The following is a 17105-nucleotide window of genomic DNA, read 5'->3' as shown; positions in this document are numbered from 1 at the left end:
TGAGATTATGGTAATAAAACGTTAATAATATTAACGTAAATAACCCTTTCATTTGTCAGTCATTGAAGGGTCTTTCTGACTGATAATACTTTAAATTCTGTAATAGCGTGATACTGTGAAACCACAATGTTTTCTGAGACAGTTATCGTACCATAAAAATCTCATACTATTGTAACCCTACTCTTGTTTTTTTGTTGTTGATGTTTCTTTGCGGCTGTTTGGTCCATTTTTTAGTTATTCTGTGTCTCTTTGCAGTTTCTTTGCATCTCGTTGTGGTCATTTTGAGTCTCTTCCTGGTCTCTCCTTGTTAATTTCAGTGACATTTTGCAAGTGAAGGCCAGGGGCCCCTGACACTTCGCGACCCCGGACCTGTGCCTTGAAGGCTCGTTAGTAATCCATCCATGCCAACCATAACTTGTTATATTCTTGGGATAGTTTTTAGCATTTTGCTCTCAGGAACATTAGATAGTGTTAAATAAAGTGCAAATAGCAGCTAACCTGGCAGAAAAACACCAGTGAAGAGGAACAGGAAACTTATTTTCAAAATGGTAGTAAGACAAGTGATTATTTCACATCATTCAAGTGTACATTATATTAATAATATGTAAAAAGTATGGGTATGTATTTTGAAAAAATATGTGTTTCACACACTTAACAACTTAAAGTATGTGAATCTGAGTTTTTGGCACAATAATATTTATGTCTGTAATTCTGATGTCCATGAATGCAGGAGTGAATATTTTATTTTCATGTCTCATCATTTACACGACCTATCCCTCATGGGATTATTCAGACACTAACCAATAATGAACCAAACATCCAGTAAGTAAACCCGCCATCTTCCAACAGCACAATACATCCAGACATAAACACAAACACTATCAAGTATGCATCAGCAATATATACCTATATATTCAACATAAACATAACATAACATAACATAAACATAGGCTTTATAGCATCTATTGTAATTTTAAGTAATATGAAAATGTGGCTATGCAGTACTTTACAGGCATGTACAATATGAATAGCAATAATGAAGAGTCAGATACATTTTTCAGTGAGTTCTGCAAAATGTTTGAAAAGACAAAGTATCTACTGTGTTTGTTCTTATATGTGTAATGGTACATACACAAGTAAAGGATACTGCAGGATTGCAGCCTCAGAGTAAGGTATGAAAAACTTGTTTCTTTACATCAGCTCATTTATTTAATCCAAAGCATAAAGACAAAATAATCCACACACACAAAAAAATGTCATATTTTCAATATTTTGGGATTTTTCCTTCCTTATTAGAGATCCTGGTAATTGTGAAAATGCATTGGACATACATGAAACTTTGATAAAAAAAAGTTTAAATTTAAAAAAAGAAAATTTGACATCATCATATACATGTACACACATATATGACTCATATGCTTTGGATATTGATGAGAAACAAATATTGATACATAAGTCATTTTGATACATGCTGATATATCAGATTTTTGAGTGGGCTACCAGGCCTGAAAAGCTTTATTATAGCGAACCACAAATGATGATAAAAATCAATGTAGGCAGACCTACATTAGGTACCCCTCCCCCTCTTTTTTATGGGTCAGTTGTTATTGATCTTCATTGTTTTACCCTACTCCTAACCTAAACCTGATGCCCAAATGCACAAAGTCTTCTAAAATATAAAATTAAAAAAACTATTACTCTCACTTTCTAGATTAACATTCATCTTGCAGTCCTCACAGGCACTTTACTCTTTTAATCATGATTTGGTATAGAAATCCTGAGGAGTAAATGTAAGGTGACCTACTGTCTTCAGATATCTATTAGACATTAAAGTTAAACACAGATATTGACCCACATGAATATTATATTTATCCTTCAAAACCATTCATTCATAGTAGAAGGATATCAACTATACTCCCCTCCCCTCATTTTTCAGGCTATACATTTACAGAAATGTGAAATTTAGACTCAGTAACTGCTTTTAGTAACTGTAGTAGATTATACCAGCAAGTCACAGTAACCCCAATACATATCATCCCTGACTCTTATTCTCATTGACACACACAGCACATTAATGAGTAAATTAATTTCAAATGGTTTGCATTCAAAATCTTATTAAAAATTTATGGTTAGAAAGTTTATTTTAGTGCAATGATTACTACTAGACCTATGGAGTGTTATTAACGCTAATGATGAAAGAACCATGTGTATATTATATTTATCCTCTACTTTCTTTCAGTTTAGGTAAATTGGCGCAACTATGACCCCTTTCCTTTCATTTTTCAGGCATTCTTGATCTGAAATCTACCCTGCTTTCAGTAACTGTAACTGATTACACCAGCACGTCTCTGTAATCGCTCCACAGTAATCCCATTACATATAATCCCCAACTCCTAATCTCATTGACACACAAGGTACATGAAGGAGAGGAAATTAGTCACAAATGATTGGCATGAAATGCCTGATCATCTCATGGTCTCTGAAAGGATAGAAATAACTGTCACATACTTTGTCAGATGCCCATGCCCTTGACAGCTTTGATAGCTTTGTTGTGGATTTTGTTTGCAGTTTGGAAACAAAAATACACTGTTGTTCAAGTTTTCAATTATAGTTTTCTTGGCTGTTGCTGACCTTTCTTTAACCCCCTAATTCCAACCTAACCTGGTCTTAACCCTGGAAAAGTCCCTTAAAAAAGTGGAAAAAGTAAAATTCTTTTGCTTTTCAGGACTATCTGCATTTTCATGTTCTCATAAGCACATTCAGTCCTTTTAATCATAGAAATAAAACTTGGAAGTTGTATTGAAATCCTAGTTGAGAAGTGAATGTGGTGTGGCCTGCTTAGATGTCTGATAGACGGCCATGAGGCTCACAGCAGCCGTCATTGTCCCCGTGCAACGCAGTGAGTAGTAATTAAATATGCCACTTATGCTTCACTGATTCATTTCCCTCACAATTTTGAAGCTCAGCTGAATACATTTTTCTGTGCAGAAGGGCTGTATTGTATCCAGTATGGCCTCATTACAAGGGCAGAAGGGCTTGGTGTGGGGGAGGGCAGAGGCACAGAGGGGGGAGAAGCACCCCATGAAGACATTGTGCTTAACATCACTAAATACCTCAAACGCCACATTGTCCTTCCCAGCCCTCAATTAGTTGGGGTCCTTGTACAAAGCACCGATTTCATACAGGGAGATTTATTTTTAGAGAAAATCCGGCCCTGTGCAGGCAGGAAGCTCTCTGAAAATCTAATGAAGAACACAGCAGTCATGCAGAGTTGTTAGTCTCAGAGCAACATCGGTTAACAAAGCTTCTCTTCAGTGTCTCTATGTGTGTTTTTGATGACTGCAAAAGGCTAGACTTCTCCGATTTTTTGTTGTGGCGGCTCTAACTGTAGCCTGCTCTATCTGAGCTGGACAGTGTCCAGTCAAAGAGCCTCTTTGCCCTGCCCTCAGGCCTCTTCAGCTTGTGGATCTCCGTGCGGAGGAACGCCTCTTTGGTGGCTGTGACAGAGAGAATTAGGCAAGAGATGCGGGTTCACTTGCCCTGCGTAGGGGCTTATCTTGGGCTAAGCTGAGGGACTAATAGCAAAGCCAGCCTCCGCTCCAGCCGGTCTGAGGGCACAGGGAACCATCTGTCCACTCTGTGGATAGCTGACAACAAAGGGGGCAAACATTGAACACGGACTACAAACTAAAAGGCCGTTCATTTAGGTGATACCAGAAATACAGAAGAGGAGCAAGTATTTTGTATATAAGGTCAGTACTTTGGAACTAATCATTCTTGTTGCATTACAGGCCTCTCACTGAGCCACAACTACAAGTGCCAGACTCCTTCACAGCTTAGTTTCTACTGGTAACAATGCAGACTGTAGTAATGTAAGGGTTTAGAAAGACACAAAGTTGAAGTTTAACTTTTAATTCAGTCGCCCTTTTCGGTTCTGTACATTTAAAGGGAAACAAAGAGTCCGTTCTTCATTTTAATGCACCACTCCTGACTCCTATTAGTTAATTTGTGCTGGTTGTGTGTCCGGACTCTGCTGTGTTGTAAATGCATTTTGTTGCACTGTTAACTTCAGAGATAGTTTGGGCTACAATGACTTATCACACTAAACCAAACATGAATCTGTGATAGTGTTACCTTTGTGTTGAGGGAGGAATGCCATGCTGCGTGGCCCCATGCTTACAGTCTGATATTTGATGGTTATTAATAGGACGTTACTTTAAATATTTAACAAGTGATTAGTCATGGGTTAGTGGAAATCTTTCATTATGATAAAGATAAATAATTTAACACGTTTCAAGATATATAGAACAAAGTCTGAATTATTGTCTGTTTGGGAGCTTTGCTCACTAAACAGGAGCTCTATTGTATGCGATAATCTTGTAGAATACAATAATCTTTGCATTACAATTTCCAGAATGTAAAAAATCCTTTGTTTTAGCCTCAAATATGGAATATATTTTCTAATGAAACCCCTCAAGTAATCCACTTAGACAATGTTCTCCATTTCCCTCAAGGATTAATGCCCTGTTTTTTTATTGTCTGAAGCACATTTCTGCCTGTCAGTGCTCTGGGAGCTGGGTTCCTGTAGATTATCTGTTTTATCATGTATACTCTGCGGGTGCTGTTGTGCACCAGTGTTTTGTTCGGAAGTCTTGAGTGGGCGCTGACGTGCTAGAGGTGACAGAAATGGGTCAAAAGGGTCTTAGCATTAACTAAACAAATCCCAGCCTATAGGATTAGACAGAGATGTTGCTGTTTATCTGATGTATCCACTGTAACTTTATAATGATACATACACAGAAAAGAGAATAGCTGCAAGTCTTGTTAGCAGTAAGATATCCTCCACATATTCATGACATCGTTTGGAGTAAGTCCTGTAGCTCAGTCTGGTATTATCAAGAGTGGTATGTGCTAGAACAATATCTTATTGTAAACTTGTCTCTGCTTCTGTTAAGCTATGTTTTATTTACTTGGTATTTACTGATATTGCCACGTTTCATTGGATAATTAGTGAGAATTGTGTTATCCTCAGAGTTAGCATGCTTGAGTCAAACCCACACTCATTTTTGGTCTTTTTTTTAGGTGTGGAATGGCGGCAGAGAGCTCTGTATTCATTGGTTTGTGTGAGTATCTAAGCAGGGGTCTGTGGGGGGGGGTCACATGTCATGAAATAGTCTGACATTTTGGGAAATATGATTTCACTTTGTTACAGAGAGTTAACTGAGAAGATTGATACCACTTTCATATCTGTCTGTTATATGAAGCTTCAGCTAGCGGCCAGTTAGCTTAGCATAAAGACCAGAAACAGGGTAAACAGCTAGCCTGACTGTCTGAAGGCCACAAAATCCAGCCCCTCTACATGAAGACATTATATATTGTTTGTTTAATTTGTTCAGGGATTAAGTGAAGTGTAAAAATTGCATTTCAGTGTTTTGCAGGCAGTTATGTGCTGGACTGGAAGCAGTAACTCCTTGGAGCCTCCACAGTTTGCTTGGCTGCTGGTCAGAGCCACAGAATAATCTATAACCCACACAATTTCTACACTTTGTTATGGATTTAATAAATGAGATATAACATGTTAATTAGTGAGCCTCACAGGTGCTGATAGGCAGATTTTGTTGCCTTTGGACAGAGCCATGCTTGCTGTTTCCCTCTGTTTCCACTCCTTATGCTAAGCTAAGCTAATGGGCTGCTGGTTACTGCTCCATATTCACTGTACAGACATGAGAATGGTGTCCATGTTCTCATCTAACTCTCTGCAAGATAGGTGTATTTCTCAAAATGTCGAACTGTTGCTTTAAACATGTCCATGTGCATACTGTTAAAACCCTAGAGTATGATGGAATTAAACTCTGGATTAACTGGGAGCACCGCACACTCACCAATATGGTGCCGGCATGTTCCCTCCCCTTTTTACCAAGCCCTCTAAAAGTAAATCCACTATTTGCATTAAGCCAATCGGTTTTAGGTGAAGTCTCACGTGTGATTGCTTAATCACTCCATGCAAGCAGTAACTTGTTAAATTACCATTTCTACATTTAGATTATTTTGTTAAGTCACAAATTGTTCCTCTTGATCAATTCAATGTCTGTGAAACACTGAGCTTTACCAAGACCTGTGTAAAAAATATATGGTGAAGGTATTTCTCAGAACCATGATGGTCTAATAAACAAGGTGACCTTGGTCCTTTGCAGACTTTAAGTCTTCTCTCTGTCTGTTATGGTGCAATAAGCTGCCCTTCCTACACTGCATCGAGACATTCTTTATTTGTTCTGCAAGTACAACCAATTGGATACGCGGCCACAACAGAGCCGACATTGTGTGGTGTGATATTAAGAGACAGTCACACACACATCACTTGATCCTCAGGCCGCCACAGCACAAGTGGCTTCCTTTGTATCTTATCTTATCCAAGGGACTCACACAACTTGTATTTAGCCGGAACTAAAGACACGGTCCCATGTGAAGATTGCACCTAGTGATAGGCTTATCTTCCCCCACTCACAACTACACGGTCAGAAGACAAACAACAATGATCCACAACTCTTCAGAGAGCAGCGGCCCCTTGATAAATTCTATAAAAGGGAATTTGGCTCCTCTTAGCAGCATAAAAATGACTCTTACAACTTTGGAGCATTTTACATTCCCCATGGTTAAGGTAATGATCCATAACATTTTTAAATAGAAATCTATTTTATCTCTGTTGCAGACAGATTTAACAATGAAGATGCAGCTTACACACAGTTCATGAAAGCTTTTACATTTTCTGTGTCTGGTAGCTCTTTCCCAGGAAAATCTTGTGGAGCACAGGAGATGATACATTTCACATTTCCTGCAGCTGCAGCAGTTTGGCTGTAATGAATAGAAGAAAAACAGAGTGGTTAGCATGATGATAACCACAATGGCTTAACAGACAAAGATTGGAAAAGGCTGGAAATCTATTGGAGCTTAAAGGGACAGTACACCCCAAAATCAAAAATACACATTTTCCTCTTACCTGTGGTGCTGTTTATCAGTCTAGATTGTTTTAGTGTGAGTTACCGAGTGTCGGAGATATCAGCCAGAGAGATGTCTGGCTTCTGTTGAATATAATGGAACTAGATGGCACTCGAAAAATACATTTGACAAACTCAGTGGCAATGTCTTTTTCCAGAAATCATGACCTGGATACTAAAGATAATCCACAGACTTTTTTGTGAACAGTTTATGTAGGAACTATTTGTTGTTGTTTTTTTTTGTTTTTTTTTTACTGAATTATACCCAACAACCCTATCAATGCACATGGGAGGCTTGTGCTCACCACAAAACGAGATGTAAACATTAATGGCGTCATGGTGAGCTGTAGCGTTAGTTAGCTCAGTGGTGCTCAGTGAGCTAGCAGTAGATGCACACTTCCTTCTGCGCAGTGATATGGTTGGTGGGTGTAATTTGGAAGAAAGAACATACTGTAAAACTTGAATTAATAACCCAAGCTATTATTTGCTTAAATCACTGAACTTAACAGACTTTTATTTGGGACAGGCCTTTCATTCTTTTTACACAAAACTGTTGCTCAGCAAAGATGAGAAAATACAATCAAACTATTTGAACCAGTATGAATATTACTTGGAATAATACATCAATTATGTATCATTCATTTGACAGACAGGGCATGACACTTGTTTAACGGCACCCGTCATACCAACACAACACCACTTAATCCTGTTAAAACAGTATTCATAACTTGGATTACTTTTTATGAAAAACTTTTTTGATCTTTTTGTTCAGTGGACCTTTACAGACTAAAAAAATATAAATAACTTGTTGGGTAATTGAGGAATGGACACATATTCTGCCTTTATGACAGCGACAGAAGAAGGGAGTCACCACTTTTTTTCCGGCCCTCTTGTTTACCATGGCGGTACATCTAAATGAATTTTTCTTCAGGGCTCATGGTTTCAGTAAAGTGAACTGAATGACTGAATTGTGGAGAATCTAATTGAGCTTAAGATGTGTAGCATGTCTGTTCTGATAGTTTAAACATATTTGTATGTGCGATCTATACAGGTATCTAACGTTTGTTCAAATGGGTAGCCAAAAACAAGGTTTTATACATCAAAAAACTATAAAAATGAACTGCTTGGCAACCAGACCAGGCAGAATGTGTAGCAACACCAGGCTAGTGAAAGGGACTCAGCGTTTAGGGACCAGGCTCTTAATTGAAGTTTTACAGGTAGTTCCTACATGAAACTGCTCACAACAAGTGGATTATCTTCAGTAATTAGGTCATGATTTTTGTAAAGAAACATTGCTGTTGAGTTTTGATTGAACATATTTTTCTGGCGTTTTGAGCACCACAAGCCGAGTGCCATCTATTACCATTACATTTGAGTGAAGGCAGACAGCTTTACTGCTGATATCTACCCTGCAACTTAGACCAAATCAGTCTGAACAGATAAACAACACTGCAGAGAAGAGGAAAAATATTTAGTTATGATTTTAGAGTGAACTGTCTCTCTTATACCCACACATAGTTTGAAATCGTAATAACATTTGTTTAAAAAAACAGGACATTGTAGATTACCTCACATACTAGAGCTCTTTTTATACACAGGAACTGTGTTGAACCATTTCTTTCTTTTTTGCAGAGGGTTTACTTTAAAGTTTGGAAAACACAGAGAATGTCTGACAAGGAAGAAATGGCTTCAGATGGGAGTCTGAATGTTACACTGACACTGAGGCTGCTGATGCATGGAAAGGTAATAGACAAATGTGGAAATAGCTGAGTGTTTCTTTGTAGTAACATCCTAATGGTCTGGTAATAGCATGTCGTCGTTGTTAAAATGATTACATCCTGCTCTAAATGTGAAAAGCTGTTAAGAGAAAGTCTTGTGTGTTGCCACTTGCTTGTTTAGCGCTGTTATCTTTTCATTCACAGGAAGTTGGCAGCATAATTGGAAAGGTAGATTTATTTATTTTTCAATACATCAGCAATTTTTTATATAAACTGTTTTTTTCTGATTGTCTTGTCTCCTCCACTTTACGAAGCTAATCAATCCTACTGATTTATATTTTCCTACATGATTCCAGAAAGGAGAAACAGTAAAGAAAATGAGGGAGGAGGTGAGCATTGACTACTGTGAAAACACGTACAATTTAATGTGTTCTGGCAGATCAATTACAGCAAATCGAGGTTAAAACAACTGTGGATTTGTGTTTTCAGAGTGGTGCTCGTATTAACATATCAGAGGGATCATCTCCCGAGAGAATTGTCACCATCACAGGACCCACAGAGGGCATCTTCAGAGCTTTCTCCATGATCGCACAGAAGTTTGAGGAGGTACAGCAAAACAAACGTGCAACAAACTCTGCTGCAACATATCGTCAATAAAATCAGTTTAGAAAAGTTAAAAGTTTAAGAAAGATTCTTTAAAAGATTTTGTCTGAAATGTGAAGGACACTGAGTGCACCTTTTATTGTCTTTAAAAAAAGAGAGACTTGTCAAATAAAGCTGAGGTTGTTACAGTCAGTGCTGAAAAAACCCCAACATATTTTGAATCCTCCCTCAGGATATTACCGCAGCAATGACAAACAGCAACGTGACAAGCAAGCCACCTGTGACACTTCGTCTGGTTTTCCCAGGGAGCCAGTGTGGCTCACTGATTGGCAAAGGAGGCTCAAAGATCAAAGAGATCAGAGAGGTAGGAGCCCTTTTCGTTTTTATTTTTTACCAGGAAGTTGTTTTTCTGCACCCAAACAGGGACAGAAAACCTCCTCCCTGCTGCTTTGACACCTTGAGTATCAAACACTCCACTCAAACTTTTCTTGTTTTTCTCTGCCTTAAAATGTATGTATTTTTTGCGGTTGCTACTCATGAAAATCCCACTGATTATTCCTGTAAAGATCGGCGGAGGCTGAATACTCATTCTGAATGGACAATATTTGTGTACGCCTCTTCAAATATTGGAGCACACATTGCTATTTGGCTTGCAGCTGCTCCCTGCATGTCAAAATGTGTTCGGGGTAATTTGCGGGTGCTTGAAACAGCATTTCAATTTGGGTGATGGTGTGCTCTTTTCAGCAATAAATAGCCTTTGTTTCTTCTGTTGTCTGGTGATGTTAAGACCACAGGCGCTCAGGTTCAGGTGGCAGGAGACATGCTGCCGGACTCTACAGAGAGGGCTGTCACAATCTCCGGCACTCCACAGGCCATCACTCAGTGTGTAAGACACATCTGCTCTGTCATGCTGGAGGTAAGCACTGTCAGACAGCAGATGATCTTCACGTTCAACAGCTCTATTTAGGCGTCAAGTATGTCACATTTGTTTATGTGGGAGGTGGTAAAAGGTATTCAGTGGCACATTCAGGGTATTTTCAGTCTCAGCGAAATGTTACTCCTGCAAGGCTACAGATTTGTGTTCAGGTTGTGGTTGGTCGTCCTCATGAGATGTGCAACAACAATAGCACTATTTGCTATGATGTCATTTTTTCTGGTAATCATTTTTTCTGTCAGGCATACATCCAAAGACCTGTCTAAAGATGTCAGTCCTGTTTAACACAAATATGTGAATATATTTTTTTTCAATCAAATCATAATTCCTGTTTTTTCAGTTGAGCTAGTTGAGTTAATTAGTTTTCCACATATCCCCTGTAACTGCAGAAGTACCCTCTTGGGTACAAATACCCCTGGATAAGAATCCGTGATGTATATTATACTGTACAACACATTTTAAAATAATTATTTATGTACGATTGAAACTGTGGGTAAAATGGACTCCTAAGTAAGACGGATGACTTTAGATTCAAGTGCAGCATCCACCTATTCTTGTTGTATGGTTAACACATCCTCACCAATACCCTATTTTCAGGACTATTCACAGTTGTATCATAGGTTTCTTTGGTCCAAGGTCTCATGTAACTTTCCCAGCCGATGAAAGGAGGAATAAAAAGATTCAGCAAGCGATATAAAAAGGGATATAAAATGCATCAGTGCCAGCAAGAGTTCTTTTCTCAGTTGCAGCAGTGTATAAATTCTGCCTTTTTGGTTTGCATGACTGTGTTTCTAGTCTCCACCGAAAGGAGCGACTATTCCCTACCGTCCCAAGGCCATACCTGCTGGAGCCCATGCAGTATTAGCACCACAACACTCTGCACAAGTAAGTAGCAATATGGGAGTTATTTAGCTGTGATTTTAGCAGCTTTGTTAAAAGCATAACAATTGAATAGGCTTCTCATTTTGTGGGAGCTCAGTCGCGCTGATCATTAAGCATATTTCACCACTAGAGGGACACATCCATGTAATTATACAGCAATAAGCTCTTCATTTTGTAATGCTGTAAGCAATAAGATGAGGTAATGATCACATTAGAAAGTATTCAGCCAAGCTGTAATGTGTCTGTGATATGAATAACAGTCATTTACATTAATAATCCCCCTGCAGTCTGAGACCTGAAAGATGTCGTGACTAAAGCTCATGTTTTCCATGAGCTGGCTAGTCGCTGTCCTGAATTTGGCACAGTCTGCTCTGACCTATCAGACATCTGTTTATGTTATTGGATTTCTGGCCATGGTCAAAGAGGGGGAAAAACAGCAGATGACATTTAAATGAAATTCCATCAAATCCATACACATTAGAGCTATGGAGAAGAGGAACAGAATGGATTTTTAGAAATGCACTCACTGCACTGAGTTCAAACTCTGTGACAAATTCACATTTCAAGTGACATGTTTGAACATGTCTGCGTGCACATAACCACATCTTTTCTCTTATGCCTTTCAGGCCTTTGCAATTCCAGGGCAGTATGCTTTTGCGCATCAAGATGTAAGTATGCTCATTTGAGTGACCGACATCCACCCCAATGACCTACTCCTGCCCATTCCCTCCAAGCCACCACAATGCCCTCTGTGTACCCTACTCTGCAAAGATGAAACTTCAATAACCCTGATCTGTTGACATTACTAACACTAACACGTTGTAGCAGCATGCATTGATTGAATTGAAAGTGAAGATCCTAAGAGTTCATGATCAGTTGTAGCTTTGTAGCCAGAGATGTGACTGTATTTTCAGATGACTGCCATGAGAAGCCAGCATGCTTTCTGAAGGAAATGAATCTCTTCACACTGACACCATCTGTGATGTTTGTGAACTTCAGATTGGCTCTGTATTGTAGCTGTCAGCTCCTCTGAAATAATCCAGTTTGATTGGTTAGCTCTAACTTCCTTCCTACCCTGCAGTTGACCAAGCTTCACCAGTTGGCTATGCAGCATATCCCCCTCCCTTCCCTTGGGCAGAGCAACCCTACCTTCCCTGGTACGTACCCACGGCTCCCTGGGGAAGTCCATCTATCCCTCTGTCTTCACTCCTCTTCGAATCACACCATCAACACCCCTGTCACTTCAGAGAAGATCAAGGATGTCTTCATTCTCTCAGAGTTTACAGATGCTCTCACAGGTTTTTTATGGAAGGTGGCTTTACAGAGATGTGCATATAACCTGCATCGCATTGGTATTTGCATCTATTTACGCCAGAAAATAGATGAAAACAAAAGAACAGTGAATATGATTGTGAAGTTTTAAGGTTAAGCCACCAAACTAGTTTGTTATCAACAATCTTGAAAGTTAGTCACTGAAATATTTATAATCCAAAAAGAGTGTGTGACATATTGAAGCAGACAGAAGGAAATACAAAAGTAAAACAGCAGAGTTCTCTGAGAGGGGAATGTGAAAAATGTCAGAAATATTTACAGTTTAGTAAATATTTAACCATTTCTCACTATTTCTCATATCCTCCCAAAATAAATTCAGCTCCATTTGCCCAGTTTCCCTCTCCAAAACAAATCCTAATCTCTCGACCCCATCCTCCACCTCTGCAACATTTCTCCTCCAAATCTAACATTGTCTTGGCCAGACCATCCCTGACCTCAACCACCCCATGTACTCATTTACTCTGCCACAACTAACCGAGGACAAAACATTACAACATGTTGATTATACAGACATGATGGTGTTATGAAACACACTTATTTAAATGAAAACGTAGCTTACTGTAGTAATGTAAAATATGTGCATAGAATATGTGATGAATATGTATAGACAGTAAATGTGTCAGTCTAGAAGGATTTTCTTGCCATTTGCCATTTTCATGTCTCTACTTTAGCAGTGTAAACTAGACAAAGTAGGTTAACTTGTCATGCAATGAAAGTGAAAGCCATTAGTGCCATACTGTTGTTTGCATTCCTTGTTCTACTTTGCAGGATTGGATGCATCTGCCCCCACAAGTTCACAAGAGCTGGCAATACCTAATGATGTAAGTGCCACATTGTTTGTGTTCTTCCAGCACTAAAACTCGCACCGTTAATCCTCACGCTACTTACTCCATTAACACTTTCTGGGAGGACAGCTGTAATGAGGAATTTTTGGGCACAAAAACCTCCACCTGCTTTTTTTAAGCATAAATTATTGGATATATAAATCAAACTCATTGTAGTATTAAGTTGTTGTGGCATTTATAATACCAGAAGCTATTAATGGATCAACAATAAAAGACTAAGAGGCTTGAGAGCAGTCTATTAGCTGTACTCTCTTAGCCTTAGATACAATTATTTTCATGTATTATCAGACTCATGAATCATCTCAAAATTACATCAGTGGTTATATAAGTTTTATATTTCTATGGAATTACACAAAGTATAACCAAACATTTTCCAGTGTTTTAAGGGTTGTCTCTGGAAAATAGAGTCTTTTACTTTCTCGCAGGGAGTAGATGAGACGATCGATACCATTCCTGTGCTGTAAATATGAAGCTACAGTCAGCAGCTAGTTAGCTTCACATAATGAAAACGAGGAAACGACTAGTCTGGTTCTGTCACTATATTTTATCTGACATGCTTGCTTAATCTGTGCAAAAAACAAAATAACTTTTGGTGGTGCTGGACTATTTCCTGGGCAGGAGCAGTGACTTCCTGGAGTTTTGTAACACCTTGAGATTGCCAGACTGTACAAAATAATGGATGTAGTCACTGAGATGTCATCCACTGGTTTGTGGACTCCTGTTTTGAAGCCTCGAGTTTGGCATTTTGGCTGTCGCTGTCTTGAATGCTGCAGAGGAGCAGATTGAAGAGCAGGGTCAATCTGTCTCATAGATGGTCTATGAGACAGCCTGTCACTCAAAGCGTCTGTCCTTAAACTTTAATAAAATGTAAATGGGTGAGTTATATAAAAATTAACCCCTTTACAGTTGACTTTAATGGGTAAATTAGCTATAGAGACTATAGTACTGGGCTGTAAACATGTTTATTTCTGCTGTTAAGTCGGGCATTTTAATATGGAGGTCTAAGGGAATTGACTGACTCTTGGAGCCAGCCTCAAGTGGCAATTAGAGGAACTGCAGTTTTTAGCACTTCCCTGCAGGCTTCATTTTTATGTCCCCAGAGGGTGCTGCTCGTGAACACTCAGTTACCTCAGATAGTTTTGTTTACACATTGGTTTTTGAATGAATCAAACAAGCCAAATATAACATTATAAGAAGTGAGCTTTAGAGGCGCTGGATGGTGGCTGTTTTCCCCTGTTTCCAGTCTAGGTGCTAAGCTAAGCTAACCAGCTGCTGGTGATAGCTTCATATTTACCTTACAACATGAGAGAGCTCACATACAACTCTTGGCAACAAAGCAAATAATTGTATCTCCCAAAATGTCAAACTAGCCAGTGTCCTAGTGATAACATTCACAGTGTTGGCAACTAACCTTATGTGATCTTAGAAATACAGCATGGTGTGTATGTGATATGGATACAATGCATCATGGACATATTTTCTGCTGTAACAATAACACAGCTGGGGAATGAGGTTATCTTCTGTAGAAAACTACCAGGAGACTGTGGTGGTGCTGCTATCACCATGGCATTTGCTTCCCAACGCTGTTTTGAAATCTAATTCCTGAAAAGCATTAAAACATGAGCTGTTTTTCCATTTACATGTTTCTATTCACTCCCTTTCTAGTTTATTGGCTGCATAATTGGAAGACAAGGCAGCAAGATCAATGAGATCCGCCAGGTCTCTGGAGCTCACATCAAAATTGCCAGCGCCACTGATGGCTCAGCCATGCGCCAAGTCACGATCACAGGCTCGCCGGCCAGCATCAGCGTCGCCCAGTACCTCATCAACGCCAGGTAAGACATTACGCAGGGTGGCCACGTCCAGCAGGGCATCACATAGCAGCCTGATGATAAGACAGCCAAACACCATGCTATTGTATGAGGGCAGAGTTATTGTGCTCAGAGTGAGGCTGGATTTGTTCCGTCTCACCGCTCCGTTCTATGGACTGCATTAAAATCCTTATTGTCTCTGCTTTTTAACACATTCCTTCTTTGATACTTATGTTTTCTCCTCTCTCTCACCTCCCTTCTCCTTTGTCTCACCCATCATCCTCCTTCTCATCTTTCACTGTCTCCTCTTAACCCCTCACTGTCTCATCTCCCCCTCCAAACGTCACAACCTGCAGCTTAGAGATGGCTAAATACACCATGCAGGCCGCTTCCTCTGCGACCCCAGTTGACCTCAACGTGAGCTTCTCTCAGTCCGCTCCCACTGCCTCCACAGCTGCTACCTCTATGGCCGTCCTGGCGGCCACCACCCCAGCCCCCACCATTAACGTCCACTCTCCCTCCACCTTACAAACCATCCAAAACCCACATTATGCCGTCCCTGTTTCCAGCCTGCTTGGCATGAAAACTCTCCCTCTCCTGGCTGTCCACCCAGCAGCCGCTTCCAGCCTAACTCAGGGTTTATCCCCTTACACCGCAAAAATGCCAACCTCTGGCATCAAAAAATCTGAGCGCCAGAAGTTCGCTCCTTATTGATGTCTGCTTTTTAAGTCTAGTCAGTGTGTCTGACTGCTAAGACATTATTAAATGATGAGAAATTATTTAAAATTTAGCATAAAGGCTTAAAAATAGCTTACACCGGTGCGTGTAAGTTTTGCCCATGTAGCACTTGTTTTCCATAAATCAGGAGAATATTGGAAACACACTGAAAGGATGGTAGTATCAAAACATGTTCTCATTAATTAAAACAGGCAGCAGAGGTGCATATTAACTCAGTATTATCAGCAGACATGCATAACAATTAAGGTGGGTAACTCAGGCTTGTATTAGTATCCTAGAAAAAACTATTTTTTCAAATGGATTCATGTTACAGAGCTTTATATGAAGACTTACTCCAGGAGAGGTATCATGCATATATTTTCATTCACATGATGCAAACATTGCTGTAGTTTTCTTTCTGTGTCACTAGTTTACATTCATTCTTTGTTAGATAACGCAAACTAGAATCATGAGACGTGGTGCTTTGTTGGCAGCAGGCTGTTAAAATGTTTGTCTTGTACAGTAGAAGTCAGTGTGTCAGTATTTTTTAACAAGGATTGTCAACTTAACCTTTCCTTCACTATAGGCTCTCATCAGTGTTAACAGGCTTGGGTGTTCTGTAGTAGCGTTGCGCTGTTGCAGTTCTGATGGGATTATCCTAAAGCCACATGGGATTCTTGTGGATTTCACTCTACACAATAATCCTGTAGAGCGGGACTGGCCTAACTAACTCATTTATTGTTTCTGTATGATAGCATGTGTCTTGTTTATTTTCCAACCTAAATGACTGGAATGCTTCAACTTTCAGCATCTAAAATGGACTCTGAGCAATTATTGTGATAAATGTTTTATTCATGTGTTTCTGGAGTGGGTCTCCCCCCAAACAATGCAGATTTGTAATATTTGTTGATGAAATGACTTTGAAATAAATGGAACTTTTTATGAATACAGATTGGCTGTTTTGTTGTAATTTTGTCAGTGAAAAAAAAAATCTTTTACTTTTGTTGATTACTCTGACTCTTAAGTACATCTACTCTGATGATTTATTCGTTGTTTACTTTTAAGTGGCTTTGAGCTTTAATTGTATATTAATCAGAGCAACAAATTTCCACTCAGCCGGAATCACTGTTAATAACTTCGAGAGCTTTTTGTAGGTTTTTTTTTTGTATGAACAAGATATTTAAAAATATGAGTTTGTTATACTTTGTGTACACGTAGTGCCAGTGGATAAGGTATTTATTGGGATATGATGTGATAGTTACATAATT

At 39.2% G+C, this 17105-nt stretch overlaps 1 protein-coding gene across 2 annotated transcripts; it reads left to right on the top strand.

Moving 5' to 3' along the window:
• The first annotated feature begins 3146 nt into the window (after positions 1 to 3146).
• Positions 3147 to 16781, top strand: LOC117248712 (poly(rC)-binding protein 3). 2 transcript variants are annotated; one of them, XM_033613938.2, is made up of 14 exons: positions 3147 to 3752; positions 5083 to 5123; positions 8628 to 8738; positions 8918 to 8941; positions 9070 to 9102; positions 9203 to 9319; positions 9549 to 9680; positions 10104 to 10232; positions 11046 to 11135; positions 11759 to 11800; positions 12214 to 12289; positions 13233 to 13285; positions 14975 to 15144; positions 16424 to 16781. In XM_033613938.2, the coding sequence occupies exons 3-14, from the start codon at positions 8661 to 8663 to the stop codon at positions 16458 to 16460; spliced, it is 981 nt and encodes a 326-aa protein (XP_033469829.1). In that variant the 5' UTR covers positions 3147 to 3752; positions 5083 to 5123; positions 8628 to 8660; the 3' UTR covers positions 16461 to 16781. The 2 variants fall into 2 exon arrangements, with proteins under 2 accessions (XP_033469829.1, XP_033469828.1); XM_033613937.2 differs by having other exon boundaries at positions 15477 to 16781.
• The last annotated feature ends 324 nt before the right edge of the window (positions 16782 to 17105 follow it).

The sequence above is a fragment of the Epinephelus lanceolatus genome, chromosome 17 (genome assembly GCF_041903045.1).
Source record: "Epinephelus lanceolatus isolate andai-2023 chromosome 17, ASM4190304v1, whole genome shotgun sequence".
NCBI classification, from domain to species: domain Eukaryota; kingdom Metazoa; phylum Chordata; class Actinopteri; order Perciformes; family Serranidae; genus Epinephelus; species Epinephelus lanceolatus.
Note: the sequence above shows the minus strand (reverse complement) of the source record. Positions and strands in the feature narration are given on the sequence as shown.

Bases quoted from the DNA above. Each gene is read 5' to 3' on its own strand.
- LOC117248712 (XM_033613937.2), top strand. From the start codon at position 8,661: ATGTCTGACAAGGAAGAAATGGCTTCAGATGGGAGTCTGAATGTTACA. The intron at 8,942-9,069 runs GTAGATTTATTT...ACATGATTCCAG, and splicing joins TTGGCAGCATAATTGGAAAG to AAAGGAGAAACAGTAAAGAA. The intron at 9,320-9,548 runs GTACAGCAAAAC...ATCCTCCCTCAG, and splicing joins TCGCACAGAAGTTTGAGGAG to GATATTACCGCAGCAATGAC.